The sequence below is a fragment of the Xiphophorus maculatus genome, chromosome 13 (assembly GCF_002775205.1).
Source record: "Xiphophorus maculatus strain JP 163 A chromosome 13, X_maculatus-5.0-male, whole genome shotgun sequence".
Lineage (NCBI taxonomy): Eukaryota > Metazoa > Chordata > Actinopteri > Cyprinodontiformes > Poeciliidae > Xiphophorus > Xiphophorus maculatus.
The window spans coordinates 24,875,466-24,893,905 of record NC_036455.1 but is presented as its reverse complement, the minus strand read 5'-3'; the positions used below and the strand labels follow the sequence as shown (position 1 = coordinate 24,893,905).

The 18,440-nt window shown below is 47.5% G+C and overlaps 1 protein-coding gene across 2 annotated transcripts in view; it reads left to right on the top strand.

Moving 5' to 3' along the window:
* Positions 1-18,440, top strand: part of gatad2b (GATA zinc finger domain containing 2B) — a 71,618-nt gene that overhangs the window by 20,503 nt on the left and 32,675 nt on the right. For both annotated transcript variants that reach the window (XM_023344831.1, XM_023344830.1), the window contains exon 3: positions 1,091-1,220. In XM_023344831.1, coding sequence (XP_023200599.1) covers positions 1,091-1,220 — 130 coding nt within the window. The remainder of the gene's footprint in view (positions 1-1,090; positions 1,221-18,440) is intronic.

Below are 18,440 nucleotides of genomic sequence, written 5' to 3'. Positions count from 1 at the left end.
TGACCCCAGACTCTGCCATCCATGTCTTTATGGACCTTGCTTTGTGCTCTGGTGCTCAGTTATGTTGGAAGAGAAAGGGGTCAGCTCCAAACTGAGCTGACCCCTCTTCACCATGGAAATGATTGGAACACCTGATTCCGATAATTTGGATGAGTTGGCAAATACTGTATGAAAACCGATATGTTTTAATTATGTATTGAGAGAAATGCGGCGTGATCTTTATAAGAAATGAAATCACAGCTATTCAACCCTGTTTGAATATCTTTAATCTCTATGATTTACGTGTTTTGGTTTAGTAAAATGCATCAAGTACTTTTTTTCTCCATTGATGTCAAAGTTGCAGAGAAGAAAAATCACAATTTTATCTTACCATGTTTTATCTTCCTAATTGTCTGAATATTCAGATTTTCTAGTAACAATCATAGTGGTTGTCTCAAACCAGTTCCTTTAACAAGCTTTTCCACTAGCCGCCTCTAACCAGTTTGGTCCGGTTCGTCCCTGACCAGATTCATTTTTCATTAGCAAATTCAGCATGACTCTGCAATTCTCAGATTTTCATACCTATTCAGGGGTAGTATTAGCTGGACCGAGTCAGGTGTGCCACCAAAGCGATTTGATTAACAGCTGACGGCATTGATTGGACAGGCTTGTTATTACTTAACAGCAAACTTCAAAGCAGTATTATGGTTTACCTGTGGACCGAGAGCTGCTCAGTACAAAGAAGCAATTTTGAGTTTAATAAGGAGCAGTGATAGGAACACATGCATTTAAGTTTTACGGTGGAATGACCGTGACATAGCAGCGCTGCCAGCAGCATGTTGAAGAACTGGCAGCAATAAAGAAGACGAAAAGGGTGCAGCTGTGGTCAGTCTTCTGACTTGGCTACAGTTTTGCATTGACAGTTTGAAACTCTGGAACTACATAATATTAACTTGGTGTGATTTTTATTTTGTATTTAAAAAAAAATAAAGTTCAAGCATGTCTACTGGTTTACATCTTTTTACATTACATCTAATACATCTAATTGATTTGTCTTGTATTGATCTCAGTCTTTAGATGTTTTAACTTTTTGTTTTTGTTCTTTTTTTAGCGAGGTTGATCGTGACAGACAAACTCCTTCTCCAGATGTCATCATACTTTCAGACAACGAGGCGTCCAGTCCCAGGACAACACCTCGACCCGAAGAGCGCATGCACCAGGCTAACTTGGAGATTTTTAAGGTTCATTTAGAACAGCTCCCACTTCTTCTTTGTACACCATGATTCAATATTACCTCTGTCTTAATGTGGCTATGACAAATATTTAGCATACCTTTGGAGATTCATTTTAACAGACAGTGAAAAAACTATCTCTGAAACAGAATTTAAATTAGTTTTTAAAATTCAGTTTTCGAAATTTAGAGTTTCATATTTCATATGGTTGGCGGCTTTGAATTTACTATTTGTATTTTACTATTTTGACTCAATTTTTTGATGATGGGTTTTTCAATTTAGGTACCACCTGGATGTATTGATTCTTTTAGAGCAAACAGCCATGCAAAAAAAATGGAAAGCCAAGTTGAAATGAGCACACCTGGTATGTAGTAGCACTGGTTTGCAGTGGACTCTCTGTGAATGAAGATAATCAGGAAACTGAATACTTTCCTGATTGTAAGTATTCAATTAGGAAAGTATGATTCTTGATAGTGGGGTACCAAACGTAATGTAGAGTTTGTGCTCTCGTTGTGTAACACTGGGGCCAGGAGCTTTCCACCACTTTCACATGCTTAGGGGAAACGTTGTGTCGTCAAAATAGTGCTAAATATCAAAGTGGAGAGCAGGAATGTGCAATATATACGGTATATGGTAGAAACGTATACTGTATATGTTTCTACTGTATACGTAGGCCAAAGTGCTATAAAGAAGTTCGGCCTACGGTAGAGAGTCTACCAGCTACTTGCAGTAATGCTTGTTTATGACGCAATATCAAAATAGAGCAAGCGGAAAGTAGCGTGGCTGAAAGCACAAAGGAAGAGCTCGCTAAAAAGGCAGGTGCAAAAACTTAACTTATCTGGACTTAATTCAAGTTTATCTTCCTGTGGTCTTAGTGCGATGCTCAGGAGGAGCACAGCAGATGTCACAGTTGTACAGCGGAAAAGCAAGGGGTAAAAGCGCATGTGGGATCGGTGCGAATCCCTCCATGGGATAACGTTCGCTGAGTCCAATGAACCCCGCTTCTAACCCTCCCACTGTCTTAGTGCAATGCTCAGGAGGAGCATAGCAGGTTTCACTGTTGGACATTGTGGAAGCGCCATGGGGTGTGACAGTCTGACAGTCTTTCTAGACTTGACAGAAAAAAGCGCAGATGTGATGACCCCACCAGACCATGCACAGAGTAAAACACTCAGATCAGGAGCAGAAAATTGTAATCTGCAAAGTGTGTGGAAGAGAGGACATACAATCAATTTGTTTTACCACCTTAACACGAAGCATATGCTTGAATATCAGAAATGCAGCTGACTACAAGTTCCAGTAACTACACTGAGAAGACAAAGCAGGATTTGACGCAGACAACATTATATTAAAGTTATTGTGTTTTTAGCAAGAGATATATTTTTCATTTATTTTTTAACTTTGATTTAACCAGGTAGTCACCATTGAGATTATGCTCCTGCCTATCATTGCCAGGTCTCCCTTAAAATTAGTATTTTAAGGGAGACCTGGCAATCAACATAAAGCAAAATGGTTTTATGTTGCTGTTGCTTAAAACCGAATGTTGCATGCGAACAGCATCCACAAAAACTAGTGTTAAACAAGTTTTTATGCATACAAATATATACATTCCACTCAATTAGTATATGATTTTTTTTATATTGTAAGTTATATATAAATTTTATTGTGATGTATATTGTTACTGCTATCCATCACAATATATGTGATTTGAATTTTATGCCGCATCACACATGCCTAGTGGGGATGTCAACACAAAGTTCACTTGATGTACATCACGAAACATAGCCTTATTCATTATATCATCATCACTAATGTTTATTTAGAGCAGTGTTTCTCAATTCCGGTCCTCAGGCCCCCCTGCCCTGCATGTTTCAGGTGGTCCCCTTTTGCCACACACCTGGATTGAATCTGTGGGTGATTAACAGGCTTCTGCAGTACTTGATGACTGCAGAAGAGGTCATGCAATCATTTGGATCAGCTGTTCTGAAACAGAGACACATGTAAAACCTGCATAGCAGGGGGGCTTGAGGACTGTAATTGAGAAGCACTGATTTAGAGAAACATGAACAACCCCTACTATAGAATATTTTTTTACTTCTAGAAGTTTTAGTATGACAATCAGTATTTATTTAGTTACCGATAATCACTTTATTATTGATGGTAAAATCAAATTTAAAAGAGCCATGGTAAAAAAAATTATTTTAAAAATTGGTTTCATTGAAGTCTGAAATGTAATGAGAGGTTTCTTCTGTAATTCCATAATCCATAGTTTCCTGATGAGAAACTATGGATTATGTTTTTTATTATGTATTTATTTGTGTTTATGTATTATTTTTGACTGAGCTTATCGTGCTTTTCTGCAGAAGGAAGTAGCTATAACATACATATTGATGGCTACACCAGTTGGTCTTTACTAATTTCCTTGAAATTTGGTTATTTCCAAAATAATAAAACATATTTTTAGTTTCTTTATCTGCAAACCACTGGTCATATAATTCCCAAAAATGAATCTTTTTACAGCTTTTATTCACAAGAATAACTCCAAAAATAAGATTATGTGAGGATAGTGACAGCTGTCAATACAATTTTATTAGTGGGTATCAATTGAAATTTCAACATTTAACTGAAACACTTTAGATTCAGTAGCAACCTCTAATTGATGCATTCTGTCATGTGATTACTGAACAAAAAGAATGAACTCAATGCACATTTTAGTGGTGGAATACATACAAAGGCCTGTCACAATAACATATTTTGTTGGACTATTAATTGTCCCAGAAATTATTGTGATAAACGATAATATTGTCATTTTGAGACCATTGTTAACTAATAGCATAAAAATTGTCTGACAATGCATATACACCTTTCTCAGGGGTTAATAAACAAATTTCAAAAGAACATTTAGCACTGGACCTTTTAATTATAAAACATTGGGAAGGGATTTTGGGGGGGTTGAATTAGGCACTGTTCACTGAAGGTTATCCTGCAATAGTCAGCCCCGCCCACTCCTCACTACGTCCCAGGGCTGCCTACTGACCAGTTCTCTGTCTAACAGGTCCGGAAAATCTCTGAGACCTGGGTATTACCCTAAAAGTACTCTATAAGAGATAATCTATTTAAACTGGTGGCGAAAGTGATTCGTCTAGCTCTAACTACCTCCAATCCAGAAGTTATGACCCTTTACAGTTAAGAAACAATCAGCTGAGTAGCCCTCACAGCTGCATAATTCCAATAACCACTTCTGTTAACGGTAGCCCACTTTCTAAATCATAACTTGCACTTGGAACCGGCTAGATTATGTTTAGTGACTTAGATGTAAGTCCCAGGGTCATTATTTATTCTCACCAAAGGAAATTATGAAGCCTCCTATTTACTGGAATCATGTACATTAGTTTTACCTTAATTAAAAGAACTGAACAAAGATTAAATGACTCTATTAATTCCAATGTCCACCAACCTCATTAGAATTTTATAGTATAAATTTATTAAGCAAGCTTAAGCAAGGATATGCGACATACAAATCAATAATCAATCGTATATAATTCAAAAACAGAGTAATAAAATTTACATGTACAATCCTACTACCCTGTCTCCTTTCCCTAACTTTAAGTCGCACGTTCTGAAATGGAATTTCAATGAGCAGATTCAACTCATACCCAGACGATGGTGGATCTTTTGGCAACAGGAATTTCTAGCATCCTTGGTTGAGGTCTTTGCCTTGTGTGGAAAAATCATCCTTAGAAAGGAAACAAAGCAGAACGGGTCCGAATCCTTTTGCAAAACCCAGTTCCTCATCCCTGAGGGACCTTTGTCCTTCCTCCAAGTCTTGTTGCAGAGTTGAAATTGCTGGGTTGAGACGAGACCGACGGTCGAATGAAGAACTAGAGATGGGGCGATGGGACCCAGTCCTTTCTTGGCGGTGTGAAGTCCGAGCTCCCCCGTAGTTCTGAAGTGCGGTCCGTAGCTCAATCTGCTCCTGCAGGTTGTCTCTTCTTCTGCGCCGCCGGACTGGGAACGGTCGGTTCCTCTTTGCAGCCCGTTTTTATACACTTCTCCACCATGTATGTGTATGGGGAGCTTCTGGTCTACGTGACTTCCTGAACATCTGCTGTTTTTCGTGAAAAAGTCCCCAACGTTTCCCAACCTGTCCGTACTTTCCCAAACCTGTTGCTTCAGCCAAACTCACCGCACCACCCATCCTGTGCGCCCTGGCCATCTGTTCAGAACTGCTTGCGACATTTCCTGTTTTCAGGGCTGTACTGCATTCTCGTCTTTTCTATAACTCACTTTTATCTATTACAACTCAGTAAACACATTCAACCTGTTGTTAAACCTGTTTGAATTAATTTCAAATGATTTCAACTTCATATTCATTGACAATAAATCACATCTTTCTCTTATTATTATTAATCATTAAACATAATCATTACATAGTTAAATCATTACAGATCATTAATCAGAGATTCTTTGCAGAAAGTTATTGAGTGATTACTTATACTCCTATTATTCAGACTTATTCAACTTAATTAACTTTTAATCAAACCACAAGATTACTTTATTTCTTCCAAGCCATTATGCACCTTTTTCTGCGTGTGCCTGGAAAGATCTCATACCCTTATGCCAGTTTTCTTGACACCCCCTCCATGAGATCGGACGGTGCTTCGCAGAAAACACAGAGTCCAAAGTCAAAAGAGATCAAGTCCATCATCACAAGTGATAGTGAGGATGTCTCGCTCATAGCAGGTAACCGGAGATGATGAAGGTGTCCAGGAATCCACAACCTCATACTCCGTGAGAGTCGACGGCGGAGAAAGCCAGAGTTCTGCGCCCAGGTCGTTGTCAAGTGTAGATCCACCTGATACGGAAAGGGTGGAACGTTCCAGCGGAGGCTGCAGAGGCGAAGGCAAGTCCATGCCGAAGTCTGGCAGCGTTGATGGATTGTTGCAGTAGCCGTCCAACTCTGTCAGCAGATCCTGGAAATCCATATCACTTGGTGATGGAGATGAAGGGGAAAGGATGTCCTCAGTCTGGCATGCTTGGGGAGATGAACTGAGGTTCTCAGTTTGGGTACCTCTCTCGTTAGTCGCACTGCTGGCTTGGCATCCGACGTCGATAAACAAATCCAGAGACACGGGACGTGTAGGCGGAAGATAGTCGCCCACCGCCACAAGTCGGCCATCCAACAGATGTAAAGTTGGGAGGCATTGCCGAGTAAGTTGGTGTTCCCATAACTTATGAATCACGGGCAGCCGTAGTCCCGTATACAAAGGAGATGCTGTGAAGTCGTCATCGGCTAGGCCAAATGCAGAGGTCCACACGATTTTGTGCACCCGTTCCAGGGATCTAGATGTGGAATCCGCTATGTAGGGCAAATCCTCCAGCCCTGTGGCGCAGAGAATTGCCGTTACATCATTAAAATGGCTGCTCACGCATTTGTGACACCAGCGGGCGGACGATGCCACCCAAATGAATCCATAGGATTCTGCGGCGATCCCACATCCCACACAGCAGGTTGATGCCTGAGGAGAGACAGTAACCCAGGTAACTTCATGATTTTGGTTACGGATTAATAATATTTACTTACAACGACGAAAATGCAAAAGCGAAAGCTGAGAGAGTAGGCTGGTTTAAGCCCGTGTGCCGGCTTGTTTTGCGAGCCAAGGTGAATTAATCACAGGAGCCGAAATGTCATGAGCTGGAGCTGGTTCCCCTCGATCATAGACATGAGCTGAATCATGGAATATTGCCGCGTAGGTCATCAGCCATACAACAATGGCGAGGTCCGAGGTCTCATGAAGCCAGTAGAGGACCACCAGGATCCCCCAGACCGTCGCCCAAAGAGCCAGAATTATCCACTTTTGCATCCAAATTCGCCGTCCCCGACCCTTGATAGACAAGGCCTGGCGCGCTAAGTAGATGAGGATAGATACTGCGAAAAGCCCTTCTAGAATAGCTGTGAGAATCTTAAATGGGGCGGTTCGTGCAGCTTGTGCGCCCCCCAGGACCAATTCCAGTATCAGGGCTGCGGTATCGGTGATGAGCCACAGGCAGACCACAACGCCCCTGCGCCAATTAATGCGAGTACGGCCCATCAGGTAACAAGCGAAGAGGGACGAAGCCAACCCCCATCTGTGGAGAATGATTGGACGGAGGATAAGCTTGGCATATCCTTGTAGCGCGACGAAGATCCTCATAGGATGTCCCCTGGGCCAAGGACCGGTGTGGCAGAAGACTACCCAGGCCAGGGTAATCCCTAAGTGCTCAAGGGTACTCACTTGAATTGGTGCAAAAAGTGAGTTGGGATTTGATGAGTTGGTCGAAGAGTTGGTTTCCATGACGTGAGATGATGGTCGCTTTGGCTCAGGTCTTGTCGGCAGCTGCGGTGAAGGTTGAATGGCTCGCAGGCACACGGCAGCTCTCTCTTATGCAGAAGTAGGCTCCTCCTTAGGGGGGAGGGGCTGGTAGTTCCTCTTTTTGCAATGACAAAGTGCTTTCAGCCACGCCTCCAAGACGATTTTGCCGATGAGTATTGCTACGGCGACGCCCAGGAGACCTAAGAGATATGGCCATAGCACGCTCAAAGCGTCTAGCAGCCACTGTTCAACAATGTTGAGGCCTTCTTCCACCACATGAGCAACTTCTTCCACAACCTCGGTGGCGACGGCCACCAAAGTTGCTCCCATAGTCTCATACCAGAAACAGTCATGTTTACTAGAGCCTTCTCCACATTGCTGCCAATGCTCCATAGTGGTGGAGCAGGTGAGATTGGAATACAACAGGTTGGGTCCTACCCAGTCAAACCCTGAGTCTATGTTCCCTTCACACAGACTTTTCCGAAAAGCATGTCCTTCGGCGATGGCTATAAGGGGATTTGGAATGAACGGAACGGGTAGTCCAAGAATGCTCTTGCGCTTCTGGAGATGATATCCTAGGATTGCGTCGGTGCATGTCCGTCCGCTCACTATGGCCCTCCGCCATGTGCCATTGATTTTCCGCCAAGTAACCTCAGAAGAGTGAGTGTCATACTCATCTGCATAATGTTCCTTGCAGTAGCTTTCCCAACCTCGGACGGTGTGGCAGGGTCTTCTGGCCAAACTGATTGTGCATTCGAGGACCCGTCTTGTTGTGTTTCTACAGGTCATGCGCCAAGGTCTCGGGTTGACATAACTGTCAGGTCTCCAAAAAACTCCAGGCCAAATCATGCGGTCTTTCGAATAAACCGTGGCGATGTACTGGTACTTGACCCAGTAGTTTGTTGATTCCGTGAGGCATGGTGTTACCCAAGCTTCGAACTCATCTTGTTGGAGTCCCCACCACTCGTAGTCCCAATTTCGAGTGTAATCCTCGTACCAGGCTCGCAAAGCCCATTTGGCCGTAGGTGCTTTGTCAGGGTCAGGGCAGTTGTACCTCCAGGTGGAGTGAAGAGTTCCCAGTTTGCCAGAGGTCACAACGTGGCGATGAGTGGGTTTTCCTCCAACAGGTGTCATTTAGGCTCTCAAAAATTCTCTTGGCGACACATTTGTCAATTTTTGCAAAGTCCGTTTTAGGAGCGCTCAGAAGGTCATCAGGAGTTGGAAGGGGTTGTGTACGCAAATTGGCAATGTGTAGCTCCTCCAACCCAGTATGAGAGCGAACCGTTCCCTCCGGGAAGTCTCCCATAAAGAACGTCTGGTCTTTGGCTATGTATGTCCATGGGAATGAGTTGTTCAGCCAGGTTTCAACTTCTGTACGGACTGTGCGTGTAGAGTGCCACAAATCAGCCCAGTATTCTTCTATGGCCGTAACTATATAATTCTGTCCTGCACATTGCACAAACTTATTCCAGAGGCAAGGATTTAACCAACTAAAGTGGTGTCTATAACAGTGCTTTTGCTCATCTTCATACATAAACCGTCTAGGTCCTTGTCTAATCAGGAAAGCCGTCATGTTAGTCAAATTGGCTGGTGTAGGCAGCATCGTTGTATTAACTGGAAGATTACCTCGGGAGGCATTTCGGAAGGTCCAGTTGCCCGTTGGTGCTGTTGGGATGATATCATCTTCTCTGCAGTTCAGGTGATAGTCCCCCCAAAACTCCCCTCGTGGGAGCCAGGCTCGACAGCCTGAGGATCTGGGTGGGGCTGGGTAGACTACTTCGGTGTCCCAGTACCCTTGATTGGGCAACAGTAGCAGCGATCGACAAGCCATGTTGCAATGCCATTCTGGCATACCCCGGTCCGGGTGAATCCAGTTGCATCTGACGGTCCGTCGTTCTTTGTTTTGCAGAACCCGTATCCAGCAGAGTACTCCGGTGTCGAGGAAGTCATAGTTGTAGATCTCCCAAGTGCGATTCAGAAGGTCGTCCAGAGTGGAGTCGTTCAATCCGAAAGCTCGGCGCTCCACGTACTTTTTCCCGTTGTCCTTGCTGAATAGGTCGGTTCGATTCTGGACAGAAGTCTCGTTGTCCCATGGCACAAAAATAGCCGTGGTGCTTGTATTCCAACAGTTGAAGTTAGCGTACTTAGAATGTCCGTAGGTGACTCTTGTATGCGTAAGATACCACGGTCCAACTCCGATGAAGTAGAAGATAGTAGCAAGAACAGCAGCAGCGAACAGCAGAGCAAGAATCGTTAGCAGCCCTTTCAGGCATAGGGATTTTCCTGTTATCGTAGTCGTTTTCCGTAGCAAAGGTTCGTTAGAGGTTTCCGAGTCGTCGTCAGTGTCAGTAGAGCTGTCTGAATCCGATGTGACATCCAGGCAACTCGGGTCTGTAGGCTTGCGCCTCATGCCGATAGCATCCATCCTGGCCAGATTAGTGCTTCTCTGGGATCCGATGTGTCAGGTTTTGCACAGATTTTCCTCAAAGCCTTGAGGTGGCCCTGGTTGGCAGGGTTCTTTCCAACCCGTCTGGTGGCCCTTCTCTGCTGCAGGGCTGTAAATATGGGAGAGGGGTAGGGTAAATCAGGCTCCAACCCCCTCCACACCCACTTCCAGTGGAACACCCTCCAGTAGTCCGGCCGAGGAAACGGGCCTTGGGCGGTGCCATTTTTCAGCGCCTGGTCATACCAGGACTCGTGTTTGTACCCTATTGGGGCAGGTACTGAGATGTAGGTGTACAATGATTGTCCATGCAGAATTAGTCTGGTGCGGTACCCCCAGGTTGACGGAGTAAAAATCCTCTGGTGTGGTGGATTGGGGTAGACCCTGTCTATTTCCAATTTTAATGGAAGCCTGGTGTTATTAAATATATAACATTCTGGATTTATTTCCCTCTTTACTATAGTTCTCGCCATACTTCGTGAAGTGGTCCAAATGACCATGTCATTGAGTGAAATTTCACAATACAGTCCTTGCAGTGGTTCAAGATAATGGGGACCCCACCTAATCCGTAGCTCGATCCCCCGTACCCTGAAATACACTGTATTAAAAGTCCATGGCAAGGATCTTGGGCTCATAGGTGAAGTTGATGCATAATGGACCGTGTTACCGGACCCTCGTCCTTGCCAAGCAGGCGGTGCGGTAGGGATAAATAAATGTGGCTTCGTGGAAGGGGGAGTCGTGTATTCTTCACTTTCCCCCACCTGTTTTACGTTTTGGAAATTGGTGGGTCGGAGATATATGAGATACTTGAGAAAATAGGCCTCGGTGAGCGGATTGGAAACAGTGAAATCTTCTCTTGGCATATCTAGTAGAATGGAGGTGGTAGGGAGTTTTAAAAACGGGCCTCTGTCTGATAGTCCCGATGAGGCTCCAACCCCCACTTTGAACAATCTAGTCACAAAACACTGTCTCCCCTTTCGTTTTTTGGTTTTTTGCTGACCTGCAGACTCGACGACTCGTTTTCCTCCTTCCGGTGCGTCCATCAGTCTTGGTTTGTCTTTCTCCATGGAAATGCTGAGGCGAGCTTCTGCCAGGCGTGAGTTTTGGGTTTCTTCTTGGGAGGCTCCGGCTCCGTACTGGACACGGTGGCGTAAGTCTGCTCGTCTGGTACCACTTTGATGGCTGCTCCGACTGAGTAGATCCCTTTATAGGGGACGGTGATCATGCGCACTGACAGCTGGACCTGACAGGAGGTGCTAGGATCAGAGGGCGTGCCCGCCCTGTGAGCCACGCCTCCCGGGTGTTGCAAAACTCCATCCCGAAACTGGGACTCCGCTGTCACCCAGTACAGGCAAGACTTCTCCTTTGGTCTCACCGCATTGCTGCCCCATCCGTCCACCTCAGTGGTGTAGTAATACATATCCGAGCTGCGCACCCCATCTTCCCTTGGTACATCCGGCAGATCCACTATGGGTATCGTGCAGTCATTGATGACCTCCAAAATTAGATGTGCCCAGGTGGTCAGTTCCCAGGGGCCTGTCCACCCACCGTTAACGGCTTGCTCTCGGGCGTCATCTGGGAGTGCACTTAGCTCCTCAGCTGATGGTTGGTATGCATGAGGCCGATGTACCCGGAAGACCACAGGAGAGTGGTTGGCATTCAATGGTGGAAATGACAGGGATGCTCTAGCAGCGTCATATGGCCAGGCGGCTTGAACAGAATCCCACAGGACATCATGGGGCCCTTCTTCCCTCTTCCACACCCATGGGTCCAGTTCCTCTGGAGTGTTCGGAGGGGCGGAAGGTCCTGGTAATATTATCGGTATGGAGCTCCCATAGTTCGGCTGCACTTGCCCATAGGTTCTGTAATATCGCAGCGAGCTGTAAAACCTTGTCACTTGCCACCCTTCAGCTTCGCCTGTCAGTGTTACCTCTCCGCTCCTCAGCTGTTCCTTGCACACAGGGCAGTGGTGTAGCTCATCTCCGTCCCACGTGCAATAACAAGTTCTTGGTTTTTCCTTGAGCCACCCCCATTGGGTTTCCAACTTAAGCCGGGGCAGGTAACCCACTCGGCAGTTCCCACAGACTGTATTGTTCAATACCGTGACCGGGGAGACGCGAAGATGTTGTAGCATCTCTGCGGTAGCCCCCTGGTGCCTTGGCTTCTCACGGCCCGGTCCTTCCCAGATAATGGGGAGATGGTGGTCGGCTAAACAAACCGGACAGCCGCTTTTAGCTTTCCCCCAAACCAGCATCTCTCTCTCCTCCGACAGGACTCCATTTTTGGCCCAATCCAATTTCTTCAGGGCTCGTCCTGCCCAAATCCCTGAAGGTGTTCTTCAAATTACAACCACCCCTTTCACGGTGGCCAGTCCGAGATAGGGTGGAATGGTACATGATTCACTGGCCATTTCACCGGCTTCTGTTTCGCTTTAGTCAGGAACTGGCTTGAGTTGCTCAACTCCCTGGATCCCTTTTCTTTCTAGCAATACTGTGTTCCTATCCAGTATTTGCTTGACAATATCAGTTGTCTCAAACTTGGGTTTCACCGCTGCATGCACAGGTTGCTCTCTTGCTTTGACCCACACGCGCTGTCCCTCTCGGAATGGCACTCTGGGCGTCAGCTTCTCCTTTTTGTCGCTGGAGCCCCGCCCCGCCTCCTTCGTGGTGAACGGCCGTTGGTTGAGTTCCATCGCAGGGGCGGGTCTTTCGGCTCTGCTTCTGTCGTTCAGGGCCTGCCCTATTTCCAGCGCTTGGGTGCTCCAGCTGTTGGTGTTAGCATTTTTAGCTATCCAGCTTTTCACTAACCCTATGGCTCGTTCCACCACTCCGTTAGCTTGTGGGGTGTAGGGTGGCGAGTAAACTCGCATTACTCCATACTTCTGACACCACTGGTCAACCTGTGAATTACGGAAATGAGTCCCATTGTCCGTGCGCAGCTCTTTCGGGATTCCCAGGGCACTGCATACTTGTTCCAGCATGCCGACAACGCTATTGCCGTTTGCTTTCCTGGCTGCTTTTGTAGTTACAAACCCCGACATAGAATCCACCAGCACTAAGAGGTACTTTTCACCTCTCCTTCCTGTTATCCCCATGGGACCTGCAACATCCATGCAGACTGAGCCCCAGGGGACCGTGCTTTTGATGGACAACCCATCCATCCGCTGCCCTCGGCGACCTGCGTTGTATTGACCACACACTTCACAGTCCCTTAGCACGCGTTGGACTTGTTTCACTGGGATCCAAAGATCTTGCTCCTCCAGTTCCTTACGGGTAGGTCGCACGCCTGCATGTCCAAGGGCCTCATGCACGCTCCGCACGACCTCGACCACGTATTCTTCTGGGACCTCCCGTCCTTTGGGAGTTCTGTCCCACTTCTCGGTACCGACAAAGACGATCTTCCTTTGTTGGACATAACAGTCCACTTCATCATTCCCACGCCAATGAGCTCCCTCATGCGTGTGTGCTCTTTGGTGCTGCACTTCTATCTCCAACTGCAGCTTCAGCTCAGCAATCTTTTTCCACAAATCTTTGTGTGCCACTGGCTTGCCCTTTGCTGTCTCGAAACCATTTTCTTCCCAAATGGCCAAGTCCTCTCTAAGGGCCTGAGCACAGTAGTAACTGTCGGTTACTAACCTGGCACTTTTGATTTTCCTTTTCACCAGCTCCAGCAATCCTTCCAGTACTGCCGTCACTTCTCCGGCTTGAGCACTACCGGGGGCCTTTCCTTTCTGGCGGCTTTTCTCTTTGCCATCCTGCTTCAGAATAAATCCCCAGTATGCCGACTGGTCGGACCCCTTTCTGGATCCATCGGTGTAGATTGTCCATTCCGGTTGTCCTGGCTTCTCAGGTGTTTCTTGTGGTTTTTTCTTACTGGTGGGTTGTGCTGGCCCAATTTCAAGCTCCGGGTCCAGCAAGATGTCCTCCCATCTTCCCCACCGAGTGTTGGTTGCTTTAGTACTTTCCACAGTCCCTTTTCTTAGGTACTTGTGAACTTGGCTTTGTGTGATGACTTTAACTGGTTGTCCTTGTGCTAAATCTTTCAGCACACCCCAATAGCGGGCTAACACCGCTAGCTCTTTCTCTTCCTGCGGGTATTTCTTTTCAACAGAAGTTAGGGTGTAACTCCACAGGGTAATCAAGCCTCCATTTTCGTTACTCACTTTGATCATGGCATCGTCATTCTCGCAGCTGATCTCTGCCACCAGTCTTTCTGACAAACTCCTTGGCTCCAATCTCACAGCTGCTTGAATGGCCCTTCTCAGTTCCTCTAGGTTCTGTTGATTGGCTGCTGTCCAAACCCAGGGTCTTTTTCCGTCTTTCTCGTCGTCCTCACTTTTCCTCAGGCAGTGGTACAAAGGTTTGGCATATTTCTGATAGTTGGGTACATGGTCTCTGACATAGTTGCACAGTCCCAATATTTTCTGCAAGTCATTTTCTGACTGTGGTGGTTGAATGTTCGTCAGCTTTTCTCTGTACCCATCCGAGAGTCCCAAGTCCGACGTGACTTGGAAACCCAGATAATTCACTTGGAACTGTCCAAATTGACATTTCTTGAGGTTTAGCTTCAAACCTGCCTTGGTGAGATTTTCAACCACTTTTCGTAGCCTCTCTAGGTGTTCTTCTTCTGTGTCATCAGCAATAAAAACATCATCAATGTACACAGTAGCACCTACGTCCCCCAGTACTTCCATCACTGCTGACTGGAACACGTTTGGGGAGTTCTTGTACCCCTGGGGTAACCTTTGCCACACATAGCTTTTGCCTTTGTGGGTGAATGCAGTTTTACCTTGCGACTGTCTGGCGAGGCGTAGGGAGAAGAATCCATTGGCTAGATCGATGCAGGACTTGAACTTTTTGACTCGAAGAGTTTTCAACGCTCCTTGTGGATTGATCAAACTGGCTCGGTTTGCTATTGTTCTCCGATTCAGGGCTTTGAAGTTGATGACTGGTCTCCAACCCCCTCCAGCCGACTCAGGTTTCTTCACCGCCTGGATGGGGCTGTTGGTGATCGGGTTGAGCTCCTCTCTGATGATTTCCAGGGCGCCCAGTTCCTTCACGATCTTGTCCATCTCCTCGACTGCTCCTGGGTTCAACGGGTACTGCCGAACAGGTGGATGAACCCCACCTTCGATGTGATGAACAAACTTTGGGCCCAAATCTCCACAATCGTTCTTGAACCGTGCCACCTGCGCCGTAGCGATGATTTCACGCAGCTTCTCTTTCCCAGCTGGGGAGAAGTCACTCTCTTCAAGTTTTTGTTCTGTCACCGTTGGTATGTCGACCGGTTTGTACCAGTCTTGCTTCTCTGATCCTGTTTGGGTCGGGCCGACTTTCACCAATCTTGCTTTCAGGCTTGTCAGTCTTCGCTCCAGTCTGCGATGTGTGCTTTTCTTTTTACTGAGTTCGTCTAAGTCTTTTACTGTGAGGAGATTGTAGGGACCTTTCACCCACACTACTCCTTTCCAGGTCCCATACGGCATTTCTTCTATTTTCCCATTGGCAAACTGAACCTTCAGGTGTCCTGCTGTTTTTAGGTCTTTGCGGGTCATCGACACCTCCGCTCCGGTGTCCACTAGGTAGGGCACTCCTTCCACTTTAGCATAGATTTCGTCCCCCTCCCAGTAGGCATTTTCTAAAATGACCCGCGACCTGGATGCCATTACTTTGGTGACCCTCCGGCCCCGGCTTTACGGGACTCACGGAGGGCCGTCCTCTCTTCTGGGCTCAATTTCCTATACTCCTCATCTGTCAGGAACTGACCTTTTCCTGGCTGGTTTGATGAAGCCGGTGGGTTGGTCGGTTTCCCTTGTGGTCCTGGTGGTTTCTGCTGGAACGGTCGGTTCCGGAAGTTGGATGGCGGTGCTCCTTGTTGAAACGGTCTGCTCTGGAAGTTGGATGGCGGTGCTCCTTGCTGGAACGGTCTACCCTGGAAGTTGGATGGTTGTCTGATGTTAACCCTTCCAGGTGGCTTTGCCGGTTGGCTAGCCTCCTTCTTCCTTTTGTCCTCGTAGTACTGTTGTTCCAGGTCGAATCCCTGCACCGCTACATCCATCTGAGCGACCGTCGTGCTTCTCACTGGCAACTTCACGAACACGATCTCTCCTCTGCGTCCTTTTGTCACCTCACGCAGTACTTTCACATATCTCGCAGGGGAAACGGTCTGCTTAAGTGTGTGCCACAGCGGTTCCAACCGGCTTCCCTTGTCCAGCCGTCCTCTGGCTCTCTTCACCTGGGACTCTTCATCATCCATGTCCTCCAACACCAGCCTTTCATAGTTGCTCTGTGCTGAATCTGTTCCAACCATCGGGTCCGAGGTCACGCTGGTCAGCCACAACTTTTTGGCTCCCTCGTGGTTGGTGGTAGACAACACAGTTGGCCAAACATCTTTTAGATATTCTTCATTGTTTTCGTCTACGTTTTTACTCCTAATTACCAGCCTTAGATTCTTCAATTCGGCGTAGGCATCCTGTCCCGTATTAGTGGCAGGTAGCTGAGTCAACGCCCCTGGTGATCTCACCGGGATCTGTGGTCCTGGCTCCGAAGACGTCGCCTGAGGTTCCTCTTCATCAGCCGACACTTCGTCCAGCTTCTGTCGAGCCTCCCTGGAGTATTTGAAGGCGGCTTTCTTCAGTCGTCGCAGCATCACGTCATACATAATTCCAATGTATGCATTCCTGAAGTTGGTAGTCAGGGAATAGTGTGCTGTCAGTGTAGAGCAGGATGGTGTCATCAGGATGTTAGCCCATTCTCCGATTGTCGCTTCCACCTCGAGCTGCACCCGGTCTCCCAATCTGCTGGCCCATCCTGCCGGGATCTGGTACTCAATTTGGCCGACCTCTGGTACATACGTACGCCGTCCATCCTTAGCCTGCACGGGACCCCAGGTCACGTCTCTTGCCAGTCTCTCAGAAGATCCTTCGATGTCAAAGGTTTCTATTTCTTTCTTCTTACCCCGGTGCTGTCCTGTTCGGAGTGTCTTATGCTCGGCCGGTAGTTGCTTTGGGTCGGAGAAGACGCTGCCGTGATCGCTCTCCTCTTCTTCTTCTCCAGGATGTTCGATCTCCGGTTGCTCCTCTTCGTCCTCCGAGTCGCTGATGTCCTCATACTGCTGTTGTCGAAGAGGTTCTCTCCTGGGGGAGTTCAGCGGTCGAATCTTAGCTGGTTTCATCGGTCCTTCTTCTTTCGGGACCGTCGGCTGCTTATTCTTAACTTTTCCCGCATTGGGTTTTTTCAGTTCACTGCGGCTCTCTTCAAACGAGAACTCCTTGACGTACCTTGCTGCGGAGAACCCTGGTTCAACAGGTGCCTCCTTTATCTTTAACCTGGGTGGCTGCACGGCTTTGGCTTTACCTATCTGGTTGGTGTTTGAAACCTCATTCTGGGGAACTTTTAAGGGATATTTCTTGATTTCTTGCGATGGATGGCTAATGCGGCATTGCTCCTCCATCTCAGCTGCCAATTTCACCCCTTGCTCAGTGCGGAGTCGATGCAGACGGGGGTCAATCACCACCACCACCTCTTTGAACACAAAGAAATGACTGTTGGTCCTGGCTATATTCACCACTCCGTTCTCCGCAATTGATCTGGCGGTGTCCCTTGGCAGATCCGGCGATCTCAGCCCCTGTACACTCACTATCACTCTTCTCATGCATTCGTTGCTGGCCGCCGCTAAGCCCCGCTCGAGTCCATGCCACATCTTCTTCCGATATTCCTCCAAACTCTCTCCTTCTCGGTAGACGTCAATCGGGACTAGGATTACAGCGCCATAAGGGAGACTATAGCCGTTCATCAAGACTACTTCTCCCCTTGTTTTTGGGCTTCAGGTGGCTTCTAGCAATTTTGAATCCGCTTTGTAATATTGCCCTGCTTGGTCCTCAAGGCTGCGTTTGAACTTTCGATTGTGGATCTTGTATCTGTCATTGGTGAACACAATCAGTCCGTCACCCTCAAGATCCCATATTCTTCCAATAACCTGATAAATCCGGAGGCCGGTCTGCAGTCTAAAGTTGCTGGCCCCCGGTGGTATTTCGGCTAATTCTCGGGCCATCCTCCAGGTGTCCGATTTCTGAGTCTTCTTCTTGGGGCGGCCGGGGCCCCGCTGCTCCTCGTCCGATTCCTCCTCGTCCTCGTCGGAACTGCTGGCCGCTGGGGTCTCTGTAGGTGGCAGTAGATGCCTCCTCTCCGTGCTGTGGACTCGGGGATGAAATCCGAGCTCCGGGTCCCGTTGAGGGGACCACTCCTTGGCTGCATCCTTCCACTGCTCCTTTGTGGGTCTGCCAACGAGCGCTCCCTCGGGGTCGTCCTCATCCGACTGATCGGGGGGATCTCCTCGTTCCGCGATGGACCCGGTTGAGCAGGGATGCCTCCGTCGTTGTCGTCGTTGCCGTCACCGCCGTCGCTGCTGTCACCGCCGTCGTTGTCGTCGCTGCCG